Source organism: Apis cerana, linkage group LG1, assembly GCF_029169275.1.
Source record: "Apis cerana isolate GH-2021 linkage group LG1, AcerK_1.0, whole genome shotgun sequence".
Taxonomy (NCBI): domain Eukaryota; kingdom Metazoa; phylum Arthropoda; class Insecta; order Hymenoptera; family Apidae; genus Apis; species Apis cerana.
Genome location: NC_083852.1, coordinates 10,616,086 through 10,639,892, shown reverse-complemented (window position 1 = coordinate 10,639,892; position 23,807 = coordinate 10,616,086). Strand labels below are relative to the sequence as shown.

General features: G+C 25.9%; 4 protein-coding genes and 1 long non-coding RNA gene across 11 annotated transcripts in view; 3 read left to right on the top strand and 2 right to left on the bottom strand.

Annotated features, from left to right (window-relative positions):
* Positions 1-1,469: 1,469 nt before the first annotated feature.
* On the bottom strand, positions 1,470-16,494 carry LOC108001784 (basigin). Of its 6 annotated transcripts, XM_062071530.1 has the most exons (6): positions 16,442-16,494; positions 15,176-15,905; positions 6,765-7,028; positions 3,716-3,964; positions 3,059-3,503; positions 1,995-2,156 (listed from the first exon to the last, which is right to left on the bottom strand). In XM_062071530.1, exons 2-6 carry the CDS (start codon positions 15,246-15,248, stop codon positions 2,111-2,113), a joined length of 1,077 nt encoding a protein of 358 aa, XP_061927514.1. In that variant the 5' UTR covers positions 15,249-15,905; positions 16,442-16,494; the 3' UTR covers positions 1,995-2,110. The 6 variants fall into 6 exon arrangements, with proteins under 6 accessions (XP_061927503.1, XP_061927514.1, XP_061927498.1 ...); XM_062071514.1 differs by having other exon boundaries at positions 1,995-3,503; XM_017062975.3 differs by lacking the exon at positions 16,442-16,494 and having other exon boundaries at positions 15,176-16,231.
* On the top strand, positions 6,921-7,937 carry LOC133665685 (uncharacterized). Its single transcript, XR_009828865.1, has 2 exons — positions 6,921-7,059; positions 7,396-7,937. It is a non-coding gene; the product is annotated as an uncharacterized LOC133665685 (long non-coding RNA).
* Positions 16,495-16,729: 235 nt separating the features above from the next.
* On the top strand, positions 16,730-19,231 carry LOC108001853 (uncharacterized). The gene is made up of 5 exons (XM_017063112.3): positions 16,730-17,496; positions 17,617-17,947; positions 18,022-18,345; positions 18,434-18,847; positions 18,930-19,231. The coding sequence occupies exons 2-5, from the start codon at positions 17,630-17,632 to the stop codon at positions 19,155-19,157; spliced, it is 1,284 nt and encodes a 427-aa protein (XP_016918601.2). The 5' UTR covers positions 16,730-17,496; positions 17,617-17,629; the 3' UTR covers positions 19,158-19,231.
* On the bottom strand, positions 19,173-20,720 carry LOC108001854 (uncharacterized). Its single transcript, XM_017063113.3, has 3 exons — positions 20,269-20,720; positions 19,967-20,082; positions 19,173-19,825 (listed from the first exon to the last, which is right to left on the bottom strand). Exons 1-3 carry the CDS (start codon positions 20,575-20,577, stop codon positions 19,660-19,662), a joined length of 591 nt encoding a protein of 196 aa, XP_016918602.1. The 5' UTR covers positions 20,578-20,720; the 3' UTR covers positions 19,173-19,659.
* Positions 20,721-21,397: 677 nt separating this feature from the next.
* LOC108001849 (F-box only protein 33) overlaps positions 21,398-23,807 on the top strand; it is a 15,060-nt gene continuing 12,650 nt past the window's right edge. For both annotated transcript variants that reach the window (XR_009828862.1, XM_017063103.3), the window contains exons 1-5: positions 21,398-21,879; positions 22,143-22,237; positions 22,312-22,887; positions 23,270-23,521; positions 23,593-23,788. Coding sequence is in view for 1 of the 2 variants with exons in the window: in XM_017063103.3 (XP_016918592.1) it covers positions 21,610-21,879; positions 22,143-22,237; positions 22,312-22,887; positions 23,270-23,521; positions 23,593-23,788 (1,389 nt within the window). In the remaining variant the exon portion in view is untranslated. The remainder of the gene's footprint in view (positions 21,880-22,142; positions 22,238-22,311; positions 22,888-23,269; positions 23,522-23,592; positions 23,789-23,807) is intronic.

Here is a 23,807-nt window from a genome sequence, read left to right as displayed (position 1 = left end):
TGCATGCTTTTTTTCTCAAGGATAAACAAATTTCATCAAAATAACCTGTTGAAAGGAGGATTTTGTTTCTGTTTCGTATTACTATTAATGTTAGTTATGTTTAAAGTGACTTTTTTTATCATGTACTGTTTAGTTAGTTTGTAAAATAGAATTGAGATTGAAGTTTAAACTGTCTTTTTAAAGAAATTTCTTTTTTTAAATGCAATCACATGTTTTTGCATAAAAGCGACACAAATATATATGTTTAATATTATCTATAAAATGTTAAGGTGAAATATTCCAAATATATCTTTTGATTTAGGTTTTGCGTATCTCATCGATGATAAATCATGCATATTTCATTCATAAATAACAAAATATGGAATAAGTGAATGAAGTAAAATAATTCGAAGATATCAATCTATGACTATATAATATCAACAATAGTGTTGATAATTATAATAATGACATTAGAAATAAGTAAACAAGATGCAAATAGTATCTGCTAAAAAGAATTTTCATTGTGTATCTGAATCTCATTTTGCTATTCCTTAAATGGATTATTAGAAACTGTAATACTTACAATGACGATACTGTCAATAAGACAATCGTGTTGGTACGGATCATAAATTATTACAATAGTGATAAAATTAACAATAATACTTGTAATAATCATAATAACGATAGTAGCAGCAGTAATAACGATGGCAATAATATTACAGTATTAATATTACATTAACGTCATTAACAACGGCGTCGCGCGCAGTGACTTCCGATTTATTCTTCATGAGCGATGGAATATTCAAGATCAATATAATTAATAATAATAATAATAGTAATAATAATAGTAATAATAATAGTAATAATAATAATAACAATAGTAATAATAATAGTAATAATATAATTAATAATAATAATAATAATAATAATAATAAGGCGACGCCACCAGGTAAGCTTTTTTAATATACCTTTGAAAGTCGTGTATTCGGAAGCCAATTATAGCACGCATTGCCTTCCTTGATCCTATTATTATATAACTAGTATCGAGCACATATTTTCGGTCCTACTGTAAAATTCTTTTTCTTTTCTTCCGTCACATAGTGATGCGAAGTATGAGAAACAAGAATCTACATGCTCTGAATCACGTACTGGACATACCCGCCAGAAAGCGTAAATAAAATAATAAATTTATATTTTACCCCTGAAAAGTTGAGAAAAAAAAATACTTCCTTAGAATAAATCTTACGAATAAATGCGCATTATATATAATATATATATGGATTGCGTGTTTACAAACAGGAAATATAACAAAAACAAATTTTTGTTTCTTCTTCATGCACTTATACTTTTGGCGAGTATGTACAGTTCCGACTAGTTTTTTTTCGTCACTATCGCATTCTTTCATTCAAGCGTATGCAAGCACGCTCAGATACACGCATACACACTTAAAGCTTATCTTCCACGCCCTTTTTATCTTCTCTCTGTCTCTCTTTTCTTTTTTCTAATCTTTCTTTTTTTTTTCTTTTTCTACATTCCAACTTTTTTACGCTCTCGTGCACACTCATTTTTTTTTATAGATACATACAACGCGTAAGATCAATAGCACATTTGTTTTTTCTTTCTCTGACTTTTTTTTTATCTTTTTTTTATCTTTTTTTTTTTTAGCTTCTTCATCGATCAAAGCAGTGTAGTAAGAGAGTACGGACAGACGAACATTTGATAAATGGAGTGAACACGATAGTAAGGCTTAATTTAAATCTGTTAGTAAATTATAATTCCGCGCACGCTAACATTTTCTGTGCATAGACAAGCCTTTTTGTTTCCATTCAGGTATGCACTCGAATGACGAGGGCCGGGGATCTCACTTCCTGAGCTTAGCCTATTCACTTAGAACATATCGTTTCTTTTCCTACTACTTTTTCTTACTGTTATATTCATGTTTCCGCTTCGATGTCTTTCTCTCGTTTCGGAATTGTTTGTTTCTTTATTGTTTTTGTTCTATTTCGCTATTTCTCTTTCTTGTAACAGTTATCTATATTGTCACTTCGGCAGATGCCACACGATTATTTCCCCACATTGATTCAGCTATCCTGCATCGCTCTCATTCATTCGCTGCTTATTATCCACTTCTTCACTTTCTTTGTCTAACGTCGGAGTCTTTGTTTGGTGTTGGCTTGCTGCGGAATGAAATAAAAACAATTATTAAATAAGATCAATACTGTTCGAAGGTGACTGGTTACGAGAATGAGTCACGCACAGTCAGACACAGTGTAGTAATCAATAAATGGTGTTATTATATATACAAGATGTTTCAAATATAGGTGGCATGATAAAAAAAATTCGAAAAATTCATAACTTCATCTTAATTTTTGTAATATGATACAATTATATATGATGAACATTTGATACATAATATTATATATCTAATAAACTAAAGTAATAAAAATTTTTTTGTCATGTGTCTTCAGAGATCTATATCATTGAATATTATCCGAATTATCAAATTAATTGTAATAATAATGATCTACAAAGAAATGTATAATTAGATTATTTATATTGAAAGTATTATTTATAAAAGCAATTCCGCGATTCTAAACCTAACCTAAATATTTAACCACCTATTTATGAAATGATTTGCATATAATTTGAAATGGCAATCGAATCGTATACTTTTTATTCTTCAAAAATAAAACTTTAAGTTCGTATTTCTTTACTTTCACAGTATTCTCTTTTGGATAAGCGCCAATATAGCTGAAAGCGACGGCACGACTTCAGAGGGAAAGATTTAAAGCAATAGCGGGACAGACTCAACCGCGCAGGTGCAGATGAACGGCGTGATTCTTTGGAAAAGAGCAATTGTTGGATGGCCCTGTGACCTGGGAATTCTGGTTTTGATGGTGTAACAGGGGGATCGACAGGAAGTTCAGAGGGTGGGAGAGGCCCGTGCAATGGAATATAATACTCCAATCTATCATCTCTTCTACTCGGTCCTCTATAGAGTTTAAATTTCAGATAGTTTATAAATTTAAACCTGAAAATAATTTTTATATGAAAATTAGGAATGAAGAAATATACATACGTGTCGGGGCTTTGATCGGTATCGGACTCCTCGAGTTCAGCCTTGTTTCGCTTTTTTTCATAAACTAAAATAATGGCGCACAAAATAACAACCTCCGCGCAAATGCCTAAAAAGGGCCAGAGTGCGGCGAGCTTGTCTTTGACCCTGAGGAATGTATGCGCCTCTGCCATGTGATTTTCTGCAGTATCAGACCAATTATAAGATACCCTGCAGTAAACATTGCCACGATCGTTCATCTCGATGTTGTCAACCATTAAGATAGCGCCATATATATTTCTTTCATGGTCCCATCCAAGTTTAACGCGGCCCATGCTACGCGTGTAATTCTGGTCCCCAAACTTCCATGATACTTTGATACCAGGATTTTGCTTACCAGCACAAGTTAAATGCAGTTTTTCTCCTTCTACTACGCTTGTTGAATCAGGCATGTATGCCGTGGGTCTTGCTGCAAGCAGTAAACAAACATTTTTAAAATTGATAAATTAAAAAAAGAAATTGAATTGAAATAAATGATTGTATTAAAAAATGTTAGAATGTTAATTTGTTAAAATTAAAATTGTTAATTGTTGATGCAAAAGCAGAATAAAATGTATAAAAGAAAATAGTTTTATTCTGAAAATTTTAATATTTTTAGAAGTATTTTAAAAAGATACTTACGTACGATCCTGTATTCTGTAGAAGAATTGGTTCCTTTGCAAGTATAATTTCCGTACAACACATCTGAGGTTTTCAGAAGTTCCAAAACGCCTGTTTCATTATCTAGTTTTATTAAGTCCTCGTTACCAGCTAATGCTGTATGGATCAAAACTCTTTCTTTATACCATAGTAACTTCTCTCCTGCGCTTTTATTTGCACATTCTAATGCCAACGGAACATCCGTGGGTGCAAATACTTTTATCTTGAGATCTGTATCAAAGAAAATTCAAAATCATTTTTTACTTAATACTTGTTCATTATTATTCTTTACATGGTAAAAGAGTATTATTCAAATTTCTAAATGCTAATGCTATCACTTCACAAACTTATTAATTATACAATTTTTGTTTTTAAGATAAAATTTGAGATTTGTTTTATGATTTCAATATGGAATTCATAATTTTAAAATACACATATAAATTATACGTTATACGATACAACATATTTTATCATATAATTTTCATACTATTTACGATTTCTAACATTTCTTATCTTTAATATCATCCTTATCAGAAGAGTAGGCCGTAGTTATCTTTTAAAAAGATAAAAAAACCAATGTAAGAGTTGTATTATTTCTATAGATAAATTACATTATTGTATCTTTCATTTATATATTTATTTAATATAACATTTATAAAATATAACTATTCGATAATAAAGTTAATTAATCTTAAAAATTTTGTAAAAATCTAATGGAATAAAAAGGAAAAAAAATCATATGAAAACAAAGAATAAAAAAAAATCATTCTGAACGTATTTTATACGTTATGAAAGATTTTTTATAAAATTCTGTAAATTACCAAACAAAAACTTCATCAGCATGAGATTTCTAGGACATAGAGATAAATCTGATTTTCCGTTTATTCTTCTAACGAGCTTCAAGTTCCGAGAATCTGCAATCGTAATTAATTTCACAAGCGGCACAATTGAGCACATAATGAATCCCAAATATAATAACAGTGGCAGATTACAATATACGAATAAAATAATATAGTCAAGATTTTTTTCAAGCATTTCTATTCGCAAAAGAACATATGGCTGGCTATAATAAGAATTTCAACAAACAGTAGCAGCGATAATCCATTGCAACGTGAATCACGGGATACGTTTTTATTATATATTTTCTCAAAATAGATAAGCAGTACATATTTCATCACCAGAAATTAATTTTTTTTGATCAGTTAAAAATTCAATATTTAATCAAAATGTTCATCACAGTTGCTTTTTCTATTCACACAATTCAATAACAATATTAATAATAATATTTAATAAGCAATAATACAAACTGCGAATAGATAAGTAATCCTAATTGATTGTTATTTATATTTGCTCAACAATATATACATTAGTGTTGAGAAAATCATGCGTCATCAAAAGCGAAAGAATAGATGGCATGGAGCGTTATTCTAACTCTACAATTACAAATACTTTCACTGTGTGGAATAACACATGGAGAAAAGAGTGAGTATCACAAGTTATTTTCATGATTTTCATTTAATTAGAAGCTCAAGCAATGAATAGATATCATTAGTGTAATCACATTCTCAGGATGAACTTTGAACTTTCATATGTTTTAAGAGATGATAGACATCGATCGATAACAAGCGATAATACTTAATAACAAGATTCTAGGTAGAAAGATTCGAAGAAATTTCATAATTGCTTACGATTTGAATCAAGGAAAATTTAAGGCAATGAAGATATTTGAAATTCAGATATTTACAAAAAAAAAAAAGATTGTAAAATTCCTTGAAATTGTGTTATAACTTATAAGAAAAAGAATAATTCAATATGTCTGTTTTAATCTATAAATACATTTGTTTCCCGAATTGTTTAAAAAAATGTGTAAAAAGAAAATTATTTTGCTTTAAGGGAGAAATAATTTAATATACATAGATATATAAAAGTCGACATTATTTTTTTACACGGAATCATTTTTAATGTGCCAATCATATTTCTAGAAAATATTTTAATTTGTAAAATTTATCGTAAGAAAAACAAGAAAAGCATGAATAATTAAAATATTTTAAATCAATGATTTTTCTATATAAGTTAACAATACTTTTTTAAGAGAGAAATACATCGATTGATTAAAAATTGTATAATCTCATTTAAAATGATTTCATATGTTTTCTTATCATTTATCTAAAAAATTTAATTATATTAAATTAATTTCTCCTCGAAACAAATTTCTTTTGATACATTTTTTTGAATAACAAATAATTAGAGAGCTAAATGCATTTATTATAATTGAAATGGAGCAACCTATATATAATTATTCATATAAATAACAGATGAAATAAATGATACTTATTAAATAAGTCAGATAAATTAATATATAATCATATATATCAAATATGAATTCATTAATTATATCTATCATCAATATATGATCAAATGTAATAATATTCAAAAATCCTATACAATAATTAAGGAATCAAAATGTATTTTACGTTAAATGATATAGATTCTTGGATCAATCTCTTGATTTTAGATCTCTCTAATTATAATTTTTCATTACACTTCTGATATCTATAAAATTTAACATATAACATTTTAGATTCTTTAAAAATTATCATAAAATAGAAATTATACAAACATCTTTTACATCAATACATAAAAATAAATAATTACCACATAAATACATAAATACAATAAGATCAAGCAAACAAACATATAAGCAAACAAATACAGTACTAACTACATTTAAACGTTCATAGTCCGAAACAATATTTGAACGCTTGTATCATATAAGCAAATAATCCAAAAATATAAACAAAAAAAAAAAAAAGAATATGAATGGATTATTGATACTCGATGCAAACACAACATGCAATAACGATTTAACATGACAACGCTCGGTGACCTCAGTTTCAAGAATTGGGTGGGAATAACAATGGACGCTGAAGTTGGCAGACATCCGAACGCTTATACCTGTAGCCTGTAGTACTGTATATAAGCAAAGAGCATAAAAGTAATGAAATCTGTCAAGGGAAATCAATATACGAACCGTAATATATCCACAGATGAAAGGACTCATCGCTGTCCTGAGTGCATTTATAATCCCCTTCATGGTTATCTGTGGCATGCATGGCCTGGAGGGTGCTACTTCCGCTGCCCACTGGCGATTGGACGACCAGCTGACCGCTTGCCAGCTCTGGCTCAAGCGATTGCCCGTTCCTAGTCCATCTAATCAAATCGTCCGACTTCAGGTTGCTACATTTGATTGACCAAGGTTGATTCTCGTGCACGACCGACGCTCCCGTGTAGGTTACTTAATTGGGAAGAACATTACACATCAAGAGGTGAACAACAACTACACACATATATATATATAATTTTGTATAAATGTCTGGTTTCTATAAAAAAATAGGTTACAAGTTTTACAATATATGGTGCAAACCATATGATTGGTCAGGATTTGATTTTAAGATTTTTAATTTTGATTAAAGATTTCCTTATTAAATATAATATTTGGCATAATTCATAATTATTACAATAAATCTTTTTTATAATAATGTTTCTGATGTTTATATTAATTTTCTTTACAGACAATTAATATATACTTTTTTAATCTAATAATTGACAAATCGAATCTTGGTTAGTCGTAGTATAGTGATATACTAATTATTTTTTTTTAGAATTATTCTTATTTCTGAAAGAGTACAATGAATATAAAATAATGAGCTGCATAACGAAGAAAAAAAGAGAAAAAATTCTTCAATGAGAGTATAATTTTTTCACTCCCAGTAGAAAATAGAATTCTGGTCAATTGGACTCGCAGAAAAGGAATCGAAACCGGCCGGCGCCAAAAAGTCTATCACAATAAGGCGCGCAGCAAGAGTGAAGGAACATCGGTAACGAACACGTTGATCCGGTTCCGCGAGGTAGAGGACAGACACGCTCAACGATTCCTGTTTATTTTTAGCGATTTATTCTTTTATAACGCCCCGTCGTCCTCGTAGACACCAACTCGACCAGATGAAATTATAATACATGCAAGCTCGAGGAAAAAAGTGATAACCATCGTATTGAAGTGACCTATAAAATAGTTATTATCTTCTACTTTCTCTATTAAGCTATTATAAAATACATCGGTGAAAAGATATAAGAATCAATGTTTACAGTTTAATTATTTACAATTAATATGATTTTTCTAAAAATAAATAACTAGTAATTTTAATAATCTAGTAACTTTCATTCCTGCAGTTATTTTTAACTTACTATATACTAAGTAATACACATGTATTCCTCATGTACACAAACTAACAAAGAAGATAATACGAATTTTTTAAATCTTTAAAGAAATCTACTGATTTTAATAAATTTTTATAAATTTATAATTAAGAAATTTCAGAATTTGAGATTATAAAAAGATTAAAGATAAAATTTTCAAGTAATAAAAAGCGTATAGGGAAAATGTATAAAATGTATAAAGAACCGAATCCAACTACTTTATATTTACGAAGTTGGAGGTATACTAGAACGCCAAGTAGGATGGAAAATAGATCGATAGCAGAAGCGAACACGTGCCATATGACCCTAAGACATCAAAATTATATGTATAGTAGAATCGTGTATTCTATGTAGGCGCGGTTAGAAAAGAAGGTTGATAGCTCACCATTCGTTTATGATCCAAACTGGAAGCAAATTTAAAATTATGTCTGGTACTATTAATGAAAAACAATTTTTAATATGTTAATAATAAATTATTAACATATCAATATTACAATATTAACACATTATAGACATAACCTTTAGAATTCTATTAAAAATTACATTTTCAAATTATCTTTTCTAAATTTTATAAATATTTCAGTCTGCTTTCCATTCCAAAAATAAATCCAAATATTGATAATGAATACTTAATATTTATATTATTAAATAAACGAAAAAAAATTTATTGATATAATTATCTTTCCTATTCTAACTATAAATAAATCTAAGCGAACACAATTGATTTGAGATAAAAATACTCCAAGAATAAAAAAGGAAATAACTTTATATATATATATATATATATATATATAACGAACTACCTCGAACTGGACCAAACTGGAACTATACGGAATTATTTTTTGTCCAGGCTGAGATATCGAGTTCCATTGAATGTCTACAAGAAGAGATGTCGCGAAAATCTTCAAACATTTTACTATGCAGAAATATAGAGAACACGATGGAGGACGCAGAAATTGGAACACCCGTGATGTAGGACGCAATTTGGCAAGTTGGAATTACACGAGATGGAGCACAAAAGTTAAGAGAGCCAATGCTTGCAAATACGTTCGACTACTCTAATGCCATGCCAAAGATCAAAAATTTCTATCCGTTATAAAGTAGAAATTGAATTCATTCAGAGAAAAGATATATTATTTGCGAAAAATTAAATAACCGATTGATTTTAATTTTAAGTTTAAGAAAGGAATTTTAAATTTAAAATAAAAATTATGTAAAAGTTTTTTCAATTTCAAAAATTATGTAAAATATATGTATATAAATATTTATAAAAAAGAACAAATAATTAAAATAGGTACGTTTATTATGAATCGAATTTGTATATTACAAGATATCCGTATCCATTCAATTTTTCCAGTATTATTAATTCTTGCTTTTAGCAAACTTAGAAGATAAATGAATTTCAAATATGGGTCGTTTGAAAACCGGTCACTGCACTTTCTGATAAACTCATCAACTTGATGTAAGAGAGAGTAGAGTTAAAGACTTTCCAATAGAAATACATTGCAAGTTTTCTGCTCCAATAAAGCTAACATAAATAAATGAAATTACTCAAGAATCGAGAAATTTTATTCTATATTTTATAATTCAAAAAATAAAAAAAATATGTAAATAATTCAAGATGGATACTTATTTCTTAGTTATCTAATCATTATTATTTAAATAAATTAATCATCAACGAAATATACAAAAAGGAAGATTAAAAATTCGTCTAAAATATATAATTTATAGAATAAATATATTAAATTATTACAATTTGAAATTTATTATATAAGATAAGTAATATCGATGAATATTTTATAGTCTGTACGATAATCACATAAGAAAGACTTTCGATCTATATTGTTTTAAAATTAATAGAAAACTAACGAGAATCAACGAAACCAACAAACATTTCTAAATTTAAGTTAAAGATTATATTCCATGATGTTATCATGTTTTATTTAACATACTAATGCTCAATGACGTACACGAGTTATTTAAGTGATTTTTTTTTTTTAGTTCTTTTTATCCTCGAATTTAGATGTTATCTTAATGTAAACGGAACAACATTTAAAGATCATATCAAGTATCACAAAGACCGATAATTAACGAACAAAAACAGTCAAAACGTAAAAACTTAATATTATATCTACTTACTATATATATTATACTAAAGATTAATTAAATAATTGATAAAAATATTTTTTTAACATATAAATAATAGAAAGATTCATTAAAATTTTTCAATCATATCATTTTTTTTCTATCACACAACAGCACAAAAAAGAAGAATTTTTGAAGTCTCTTTTATAAATGCTATAATTTTAATAACTAACTTAAATAATTTGTAATCTAATAAAACTCATTGTATTTATGGAAATAATATCTCATTGATCGCGAATTCATACTAATTACGTATAAAAGAAAAATTAACTGTAATCAAAAAGTTCTAACTAAAGTTTTAAATTTTTACGTTGTTTTTTTGTTTAATTCGTTCAATTTTAAGATAAAAAAAACCTGGATTAATTTACGTGTGGTTACGCATGTCTATGTCAGTAAGAGATGCCTGACTTACGTCATTATCAGTGAGAGATAATAAATACATAGCCATAAGATACATGCATTGGCAAAGATATATATGCGATGATTTACACAGTTAATGTATATCTCAAATATATAGTATGAAGAAAGAACATTGGAATTGTAAACGCGGTCACGTGCCAAATATATTCGATCTTCGAGGATTGGGTAAATTCCTTCTTCAGTTATTTTTTTTCTTCTCAAGTTTCCATGATGCGGAAGACTCGTCTATATATCTAATTTTCTTGGAAATATACTACACATATATAATATATTAAGACAAGCTTGAAACAATAAAATGATTCATTTTAGTTCTATAAAATTCTATAATTCTATGAAATTGAAGAGACTGAAATTTAGAATATCGAAAATATTCAAAATATTAAGATTAATTAAATAGAAATAAATGAACCGGTGCATCCTTTCGATTCGATCGATTCTTCCGGATCAAGTATTTTATCGAATTTCTATTTTGTAAAATACAGATTTATCGTGAAATAATATGAAAAGATTGAACACACGTGCTTGCTACGTGAAAGATACACTTTTTTTGGCACCTAATTATAGTTCGAAAATTACATATAACTACATACCATTGGAATCTGGAGGATGCCTGCTGCGAAAAGACTCCGCATTGGCATACATTACATGAATGACATATAAAGACAGCATGCATAAGGATTCTACAATGATTCAACGTTACACAAAAAAAATTCTACTTGAATCATCGGTTGAATGTACTCACTCTTTCAATTTTTTATTCATACGTAATTAATCTTAACCTGTATTAATTCTATAAATAATTAATTAACATTTCAAATTAATGATTTATTTTAAATAAAAATATGGTAAAATAAATGATCGAAAAATTTACGCATAATTAATGGTATTTCAAATTAATTGGATAAGTTTATTCGATTTTCAAAGAATGATCAAAGTAATGCTTATACGCGAAGGTCACATGACTTAGCGTTTCGATGACGAATCGGTAAAATTATAAATACGCTATAACAGTATCTACGAATCAGTACATATCATAGAGATATTTGCAGCAGTAACAAAAGTCGAGCATCGGTTAAGAATATGATTCATTAAAATGGTTCGTTACATTTCATACAAAAACGTATATTGTCAATCGTTAATTATAATAAATTAATATGATTGGAAAATTATTGAAAAAATTATAAGAAATTGATAATAAATTGATAGAAAATTTTTTTAATAAAAAAATAAAAATATTTTTAACAAAAATAAAACATATCTGACAAATGGCACTATAATGACTTAAAGAATTTTTCTCAGAAAAAATTAAAGAAGAAGATATAAGAAAGTAAAAAATTAATTTATGATATTTATTAAAATTAATGATATTTATAAAAATCCATATACTTTTATCGCTATTGAGTTTAACAACATCAATAAATTCACGTAAAACTTTTAGTAAAAGTATCAATTTCTAGGGATTACATGCTCGTTACCTGTATCGATAGTTGAAATCATTTAAAGCAAGTTTTAACCTAGATCTAACCTAGACCTAGAATACTAAAAGACGGATAAAAGTTTTTAATCGGTTTGGTGGTAATAATAGTTATGTAATAAACTAAAGATATCCTAATGAAAGTATGTAATGTATTTGGTAATGTATAAAATAATTTATCGTATAAACGACATATTACAAAATGTAAACTAAAAGAATTGACCTAGTTACTGAAATAAAGATTACTATAAAGTTATTAGTAGTCTTGCTGTTTATATAAATATAAATATTTCAGAATTAACGAAAAAATATTCATAAAGAAAGTAATTAATAAATTCGTGAATTTTTCGTTAATAGTATAGATATCTTATAAGTGAATTTGTGAACAACAGTGTTGAATTACAAATTTAGAATGAAATAAATTTACTGCAAAAAAAAATTATATTTTAACAGAAATTTTTCACATTAATATGAATAAATATATGATCTATAAATTATATTATAGTGTTGCGAATTTATAATCACAAAATATTTTATTGCTTTACATTTAATCTGTGAAATCTATAACATATAAGAAAACAATTGGTTGAAGAATATGAAGCTCTTATTTCTTTACATTGTAGATAAGATATAGAACTCGATAAAAAACTATATATATAGCTATCGATTAGCGTACTCATTTTCGATAATCACGAATAATATACAAATATAAAAAATATGTAATTCACTCATTTTAAAAAAAATTTCAAAATAAAAATAATCAATTTTGATGTGAAATAGATTTGCATACAAATTTTCAATTTTTTATAAAATATTTATAAAATATAATAATGAAAATTGTAATGGTGTTGCACTATTCTATGGTATATATATATATATATATATACATATATATATATATATATATATATATATACACACTAAAGATGCATCAAAAATAGATGCATGCTCCCAGGGTTAAATGTAAACATTATTCTTGTCTGGTTTGCAAATAATGGCAAAATTGAGCGGATAAAACATTCACGGCGCTAGAATGTAGAGGTTAAGTTTACTTTTCAATAAACAACGTATGCGACTAAAAATATAAACAAGGAAAATATATCTTTACAAAATTATTTTACAAACTCTAATATAAATACAAATATGATAACTTATAAAAGATTTTTTTAATTTTATGTTATAAACCATAACTTTCAGTATCAAAATGAGATGGAGACAAAATGAAAATTATATTTGTAGATTCTAATCTAAATATTATTATTTTGACAAACATTTAAAATCTTTTCACATTATACATTTTCGCAACTCATGTACATTAATATATTTTTGACTTCAAAGTAAAATTTAAAGTTTTAATTATAATTGATTCAAATAAAATTTTTTTAAAAATTATTAATTTTTTTATAAGAAAGAAATTCCTTCATTTTTTTATATTGTATAGTAAAATATTCAACAAATAATAGTTGAAATTTATATATTATATTTATCTGCGGACAATATAGTACTATAGACAATATAGACAATATAGTACTCACAATACTATTGTGATTAAAAATTTTGATTTATATAATAATCGAGCGAACACAAAAATTTTCCGTGTAACGATCGCTAAAACTCAGTAAAGTTTTCTGGGTGGACTAGTAAAATAGGGTCAATTGTTACGCAACAAAAGTTGCTTGGCGTGGGTACTTTGCGTACGTCTCTTGGAATGTAACTGCAGCATCAAATGTTGTGATCCCAGTGTCTTGCATTATAACTAAAAATGCGCAATTCGAATGACCGTGAAAGTCAAAATTCAGAAAATATAAAAAATATATCAAAAAATTATATCCGAAAGTCACGTGTTCAAATTTTTATGCGAACGATATATTAAATATATATAATGAGATTATAATATAAATATAATATAAAAACTTTATATTATAAAAAAAAATAACATATCATAATATAATTTTGTATTTTTGTCAAATAATTAAAAATAATTTATATGAACAAAAATTTATAACTTTAGCTTAAAACGATTCCAGAAATGACTTATACATAGAAGTAAATGATGGCTTAACATACTTGATTTGCTTGAATTTTTTGAATTAATTATAAATTTATATACATAATGTATATAAATATGTATAATAATAATGGGATCTAAGTAATAATTTGATCATAAATCAAATTTTCATTTTTATTTTAAAATGTTTTAAATAATCTAAGAAATATATTTAATAAATATTCAATTTAAATAAATAATTAAAATAATAAAATAATTGAAAATAGATTGATACTTTGTTGAAATATTTATATTTCTAATGCAATATGGTATAATCGAAATTAAAAATAAGATTTCATAATCTGTCAAGACATATCATTTGCATTAATGCGAAATATTCGAAAAAATTATATTATGTAAAAAACATTTTCAATTTAAAATATAATATATAATATATATAAAATATATATAAAATATAATATATTACATATATATAAAAAGAGTAATATTTGTATGAGTATATAGAAGCATATGTATATATATATAGTATAATACATATACATGACACGCACGCAAACACACATTATTCTTTTATATAATATTAAAAAATTTAATAAAAATAACCTTGTTTCCAATTAGCACATCTACAATAAAGATTTCAGATACTATGTGATATCTACGTCATTACTAGTGATGATTAAATTTCTTGAATTACAATCAATTTTTAATTATAAATATTATATATATTTTTAATTATAAATATTATATAAATATTACATAAAAATATCTTTAAAAACTTTCAAAGAAATAAAAAAAAATTAGGCAGTAATTATCTCATTTATCTCAGAAATAAAATCCGATTGACATCTTGGTATTCAATCGTAATATCAATTCTTTTATATTAATTTATTATGATCATATTATAAATCAGTATCTATAAAAAATATGAAGATTTTTTGCATATTTAATTAAAAGAAAGAATTTTAAATATTTTTTTTTATGGAAAAAATAGCCTGAACAAAGAATCATATACAATTTGACAATACAATGAATGCTATATAATAAATGATATAATAATATAAATGATATAATAAAGAATGAAATACGAATAAATGAATGATCGAATAGTAGATAATCCGAAAGAAAGGATAAGTCTCACCTGCCTGGACCGTGACGAGGGTGCCCGCTAAATATAGCATTCCCAGCAGCACAAAAGCAGCTCGTCTCTCCATCTCGTGGCGCTGATGTACGCGGTGGCGCGTGACTGTGTGCACTTTGCAATAATAACGATTCTTTTTGAAGAAGGTTTCTAAGAAAGAAACTGCAAAATAACACTGCCTAGGCAGGGCTGCCGTAGCTTTGTTTTCGCGATCGTTGTCGCCGTCGTATCGTAGCCACCGTTGTCGTTGTCGTCACCGTCGCCACCGTCGCCGTCGCTGTCGCTTGTAACAACCTTTCCGGCAGCTCCTCCTTTTCGGCTGTCCACTCAGCCAACTACGATCAAGCCCCACTACTTTCTGCGATCATTTACACATGCACTCGTCACTTCGAGCTACACTGTATCATTGACGTCTGAATTTTTTTATCGTTATCTCGCACCGTTTTTATCTTGGTGTGCACAGAATAACACAATCCTATATAGTACTGATTCTTTTTTGTTACTCAATCGACTTGAAATTATTAAAAAACAATAATTAGCACCACAGACCGCAGAAACAACAGTGTCAGTTAAAATGGCTGCCACTATCTTCTGCTTAATTTTCTATGTCTTTCTTACTTTCTCAATTCTCGATCCCTCCTTTTCGCACTCCGGTAGACTACTCACATATGTCCTCTACAATTATCCAATAAGTTTCGTAGACGCATGCGCCATATCCCAAAATATGTAACTTAAGCAATTTTTTAAAAATAATTTATTTTATAATCCAATATGATAATATCATCAAATACAATTTAATTATTGAATCACGTTATATTTTTTATATAGTAAAATATTTATTATGGATTATTTCATATATATAGTATGATTTATTAAAAAAAATTTATTCTAAATCAAAGGTGCATAAACTTGCACTGACAAAATGACTAATATGCTATTAATATTATTACAATAAGGATGAATTAAGTTATAAAATGAATTTCTATAATATAATAAATGAAATTGCAACATAAAGTGTAAAATTTTATCAATATATAAATATACTATATCATGACAAATATATTTAATTTTATTCATTATTCAGTGATACCACTTAACATTTTCAGAAAATTATTTTACAAAATTTTAAATTATATATATATATATATATATAATATATATATAATTTATAAATTAATTATTTATATAATAATTATTTATATAATACATTTATTTAAAAAAATATTAAGATAAGTTAATGAAATAAATATATAGTATAAGATTTACCTATAAAGTTACAAAACTTTAGTAACATTGCGTGAATTAGAAATTCACTAACTATAAAACTAAACAAACTAAATACTATATACGATATTAATACATTTAATATTATATATTCGTAAAAAATATAATATAAAAATGCATATATTTATATTTTTTTCTTTTTTTATATATTATATATATATATATAATATAATATATTATATATATATTATATATATCATATATATATAATATAATATTATATGCAATATTATATTATATATATAATATGTGTTGAATATACTTTAAATAACAATTAACCAGATAGGAATTTTAAGTTATTACTCCTATTTTCACACTAATCATTATTTATAAATTGTATTTGTGAGATAAATTCATATTTTCAAAACGAAAAGGCGGTAAAATTGGTTTTCAAAATATAAAATTATATAAATTATTTTTGTATTGTAACTTATAAATCATCGTATTATAAATTATATATCTTGTGAGTAAATATTAGTATAGAATTGTGCAAATTACAGAAGCTAGCAAAAACTATAAATTAAATTTAATAAATTATTACATATTAATACTTATTAAAAAAATATTTAATCATTTTTGTTATTTTACAAAATTTTTGCAATATAATTTTTTAAGAAATAATTTTTAACTTGTAATTTTTCTAATCTGAATATATACTTATATATAAAAGCATATAAAAAATATTTAATACTAGAAAAAGATGACATATATTTCTTAATTTATTAATTTTTAATATCAAGATGGAATTTATCATATAATGTAAATATATTTATTTTAAGAGATTTAAATTTCATTAATTGTTCATAATCAATAATTTCTAGTAAAATTTTTATTATTACTATTAGTGGCTTTCTTCTCAGAGAAAGTTTCAGAGAATATATGATATATCATACTATATGTTATTTTATAAATAGGATTTTATATTTATAATTATATTTTATATTATAATGCAATAAAAAATTATAAAATTTTTATTAATAATAGAAAATATAAGTATACTTGTGATAAGATATTGCAAGATCAATTTCAGATAACAGGTAAATATATTGATAAGTAAAATCTTGATAAGTAATTGTGTATAATTTTATAGATTATGATATTAAATATAAAATACAGTTTATTTATATAAAAAAAATGGAAAAAATTATTTTTTCTAGTAATTAAAAAATTATGGCAAATATAATCAATAAGAATTATGCAAAATTAAAAGAAATAAGTACTTATTTTACTGAAGAAACATTAAAAAATATATTGCATATTATACATAATGGAAAAACAGTAAATATATTAAGTTGGGATTTTTTTTCACCAAATCTTAAAGGAGACAATTATTTGTCAATTATTAATAAAGTTAAAGTAACTAGTGCTATTGAAGGAAAGGAAGTAGAACTTAATTTGGTGGTCAAATCTTTACCAACAAATATAAGTAGAAGAAATGCATATAGAAGTCCAGAATTTTTTCGCAATGAAATTGCATTTTATACAAAGGTAAAAAATTGTTTCATTATAATTACAATTTAATATATAAGCTTTTTCTTTTTTTAATTTCATAGAGTTTCTAGATAGTTCCAAAATTTGAAGAGTTTTTGAAAGAAAAAAATCAACTTCAATTATTGTGTATTCCACGCCATTATTCTTCTATTAGTGATGGTGACAATGATTACATAGCATTGGAAGATATTAGTGCTTCAGGATACAAAACAGTAGATCGACGAACCTGTTTTGATAAAGATCTGTGCATGATAATTTTAAGAGCTTTAGCAAAATTTCATGCAATTTCTTTTGCATTAAAAGATCAAAAAAAAGAGACATTTATGGAAATTATAGAGCATGTAAATGAAACATATTTTAGTTATAAACATTGGAATTGGTATAAAAATTTTCATGTAAGACTAATAAAAATTATCAATTTAGATATTAAATATTATATATTATATTAAAGAATATAAATTTATTAATTTTACATATCTCTAGAAACGACTGATAGATATTAGTAAAAATGCTTTGGCTATGGAATATCCTGGTAGTCAAGCAGAACAAAAATTCAATTCTTATAAACCCAATGATTTATATCAAAAAGGAATTGATTTATGTAATCGTAAATATCATTCAACATCTGTTATTACTCAAGGTGATTCGTGGATTCCAAATTATATGATTAATAAAACAACTCAAAGGAAAGTTGTAATGCTTGATTTTCAATTAGCAAGATGTACTAGTCCAGTTTTAGATGTTTCACCTTTTATTTATGTTTGCACTGAAAGATCTATTTGGTATGAAAATTTCAATATATTATTAAAATTTTATTATGATGAATTGGCTAATGCCATTCATTTGCTTGGTTCAAATCCTGAAAAAGTATATTCATGGGATACATTTATGAATGAGGTAAATAAAATTAAATTATCATACACCAAATTTTTAATAATTATAACTCATCATAATTGTTTAATAAATCAAATAATTATAGGTAAAAAAAAAATTTATATTTGGTATAATATATGCAATGGAACTAATCCCAATGAGTCTATTGGATCCGTCAGAAGCATTTGAATTAGATGTTACAAATAATAATATAAATAATGAAGAAGATATAGATATAGCTAATATATGGACATTGTCTAATATTAAATCAAAAGATGGAAGGCTCAGATTAGCTTCTGTTATTGTACATGGTGTTCAAAACGGATTTTTATAATTATAAAAAAATAAATGCATTTTATACATAACATTTATTAAATGTAGCATTAAATAAAATAGAGACAATCTGTATTTGTATAATTTCAATTATAACAACACAGTTTAAGTAAAATATAATTTGTATAAGAGTAGATATAGATAGTAGAATACCCATTATTCATTTGTTTAATAGGTATTTAAAATTTTTTTCTTATCACTTACTTAAATTAAAAAATCAAAAAAGTTTCATAAGATCGTTTCATTTTCATTTTCATTTATATAATAAAATATATAATATTACCAGAAATATAATTTTTAAAGACGAACACATCTTTAAATATTTTGCATATTTGATATTAAAATTTCATAAAATCAAGCAAACAATTTTGTGTGATATATAACAAAAGTTGTGATGTTTATTTTGATTTTTAAATACCACCATATTTTGAAAAAATATTTATAATTTTTATATAACTTAAAATTTGTGACAATATAATTAATATATCTTATGTTATTTATTTTCATAAATTTTGATGTTGAACATTATTTGTTAAAACATTACTAGCATCAAAAACAGTAGTATCTTCATCATCCTCCTCATCCAATGGTAATGGTCGCATCTCAACATCTTGTCTATGTGCAAGAACACCATATTTTCTGACCATTTGGGCACGTGTTTTATTTAACCTATAATATAAAGAAAAATTTAATCAAAAATTAAATTTTTATTTTAATTTAAAAATGCTAATATTAACTTTAAAACATGTATGGTTAACTTTAAAACTGTCTATTGTTAAATAAATAAAATTTAATATAAATACTAAATACCTAAAGCTACGGAACACGATATAGGCCAAGACAAGAACACTTAGCCCCACAAACACATAAAAACCACGCTTCAGAGCTCCAGCATTTAAAGAAGTTGCATGTCCTTCACCCACATGCTGTTGAAAATTCACATTATTAATGATATAGTAGAGCTTTTGTAATAATTGTTAATGTCTAGGTATATGAAATCAAACCCATTTTGGTTAGATATACTGCAAATTCAAAAAAGAATAATAGAAACTAAAAAAATATCACTCCAAAGAAATCTTAATTTTTTTTTTAATCAAATTTCAAATACCAACCTCTTTTCGCGTTTCTGTGGCATGTGCAGTTTTATTATCATCTGTTTGTTTTGAGGTTATATTATCAACCGTTCTATTATTCTCTAGTATCGTTGTGCCACCAGATAATACTGCATTTTGTTGGTATATTTCTCCATCTAAAGAATTATGTGCGTTATCTTTTTTTACTGTTTCAACATTTTTGTTTTCCATTGGATTAGGTATATCCCTGTCTATCCTAAAACTTTCATTGCATACTGCGCTCTGTTTTAGTTGGAAGATCAACAGAAATATAAAAACTTTTATCATCCGGATCTTCGAGCGCTTCATTATTCTGTGTCATTTGTAAAAACTTCTAGGAAGGAAAACAGCGAAGCACTATACATTGACGTTTAATCACGGGTTCCATGTTGACCCGGCTTATAACACTAACTCGTTATTACTTCAATTCTTGTTTGTGCTATACTCATACAAATATAAAACATATATATGTATATATATATATGTTATATATATATATATATATATATATATATAATTTGAAACATTGAAAATATATTTATGCATGATGATTAAATATAATTATAAAATATCATAATATTACTATATACTATATATACAATACTATATTTTTTTTATATATGTATATGTAAAGTTATTTTCTGTTTTAGTTTGTAATCCGAGAAATTCTAAAAAAAATTTTATAAAACTTGAAAAAAAGAAATTTCTTTATTAAATTAATTTAGCTAGTGCTGTCTTTATGAATTAAAATATATGATAAATCTGCAGTATGAAATTATTTTTATATTTTAAAAAATTTTATGAAATTATGATTTATCATATTAATTATATTTATTATTTGTATATAGTAACATTTTTTCATATCTTACATACATTGTCTACATTAGTATAATGTAGTATAATAAAAATTATAACAATTGTCAAAATGACAAAATAACAAACAACTTTAATATGAGATATTTATTCAATTTATATAAATAATATTTTTTATTTAATTAATTGACAATTCATATAATTAAAACCTAAAATTTATATAATTTATATATTTTCAAATACTTATCTTTAATATACAATGAGTTTATATACAATATCAAATATTATAAGCACAATTGACATGCGTAGTTGTTAGCTAATGAGAGAGAAGAATTTGACGCGTACCATGCGTACAAGCATACATAGGAGAACGGCAGTTGGAGTGGTTGGAAGTTACGAGTAGAGCACAATACACGTCAGGTTCTTATTTTGATTCGTGGAGGGGGCTCACCTCGAGGAAACGGGTGGCCAATTCGAAAGGATTTGCCAGGAAAGTGCAGGATACAGATCTCCAAACACAGATTAAACATGATACGCGCTGAAAATGGAGATGTTGTATATTTGGAACAATTAAAAAACCCGATAGAGAGTGACGCGACAGAGAAGGCAATGTCAAAAAAGTGCGAGGGGCAGCTGTCTTCAGTAAAGGCAAACAGCTGTTCGTCCTACAAAGGTGCAAATCGTACGACAGAAATGGCGCAAGAGGACAATAATCTGTGCTGGAATAATCTGCCCAGCATTATCCTACAGGAAATATACTCATATTTATCTCACAACTGCCGGTTACGAGTATCTCAGGTATTTTGAATTTTTTTTGCCCTTGAAATATGAACTTTTGACCTGACACAGTGGGTAATTAAATTTCTGTGTTGAGATTCATATTTTTCTATGTTTTGCTTAAAGCTTTACTTTGAGTATTAATCTCAATTATTATTTTTATTTTATTTCTATATTGTTTGTTTACATTTTGAATATTCGTTTTTATAATTACAATAATAAAAAGAATGACTTAAATGCATAAAAATTACTTTTGCAGAAATAATTTATTTGAATTTGCATAGGTCTGCAAAAATTGGAGATATGCTCTGTTTCATCCTCATTTTTGGAAAAAGATCACATTTGTTTTGAAAGATGAAGAAAGTGCATCATGGTCTCGGTATTTATAAAATTTTTCATAGATAACATATATTAAGCATTGATAATATTTATTTTATTATTATTTCCTTGTAGATATTTAGCAGACAATTTTGAACTTAGTGTGCAAGAAGTTACAATCATCTGTGATATATCAAATTATTGTGCAAAAGAAACATTAGCCCTCTTGAGAAAACTAAAACATAATAGACAACTTCGTAAATTGTTTTTGAAACCTAGTAATAGTACCTTTGAATGCGAAGATAGTACAAAATGCACTAAAGAATTGGTATCTTCTCTTATAAACATTATAAAAAGATCTGATCATTTAGAAGCTTTGAGTTTGGGATGCATAGAAGATTTAACAGGAAATGCCAGATTAATTCTGGTACATTTACGTAACTGCCAAGCAAAACACTTAACAACTCTTAGTTTGGCATCTGTTAAGGATGATCCTGATGATTACAATGCTTTGAATTCTGGTTATGGACATATGTTCAATTCATTCGCTAGATTATCTATTTTAACATTGGATTATGAGTTCCTAAGTGATTCTTTACTAAAGGCATTGAATAGCGGTACAATGGAAAGACTTGTAATTCACGTGCATGGTTGGCATTATCAATATACGGGACCAACTGATAGTAGTTGGCAAATTTTTGTTCAAAAAAAGTAAGTTATGATATTATTTAACTATTATTATTTTAGTAAAATATACATGATGTTAAAATATTCTTGGAATATCTTTGGAAAAGCAATTTTAGAAACCAAACAAGCCTAAAAGTTGATATATAAAAATGTTGATTGAAACTTATTTATTAAATTTATAAAAATTTTAACTGTGTGTTAAATGAAATGAGAATAGAGATGAAAGAGATTAGAGAATAGAGATTTATCCATTTTATTTTGTCTCTTTCACGCTTTATTGAACATTATTTATTTAATCGTAATTTAATAAATAAACTTAAACATTTTTGTATTTATATTCTTTATTATTAAATTCTACATATTTTTTATATATTAAAAAATAATTTACTATGTTTTTTATTTTTAGTCCAAAATGTGAGTTACGATTAAATCTAATACACTCTTATGTTGGAATTGAGAAATTAGATACAAATATACTTCGTCCTTCCATGCCTCTTACACATTTGAAAGTATTATTTTGTGAAACTGTTAATATCAGAGCATTGCATCGGCTATCCAGATGGTATTCACGTACTTTAAAATCTTTAATATTAATTGATTCAGTGCAACCTACAACAAGAAATATGCCAGCAACATATGATCCAAGTTATCCTCATAGGTATGTTCTTTTATTAAATTTTTATCTTTTAATTTTCTTATTAATAAATGGATTTTAATATTTTACTGCAGCCCTGATCCATTAGTATTAGTTGCATGGAAATGTACTAAGCTTGTGGAAATTGTATTATTAGGCCACAAATATCATCAGGAAAACTTATTAGCCATTGCACGTCTTCGGGGACATTCGCTTAAGTCATTAGTATTTGCACAAAGATTCATTACATCTGGCATTGAATCTTGGTATAAGGCTGAAACTATCACACATGTAAGTTTCTACTTTTAAT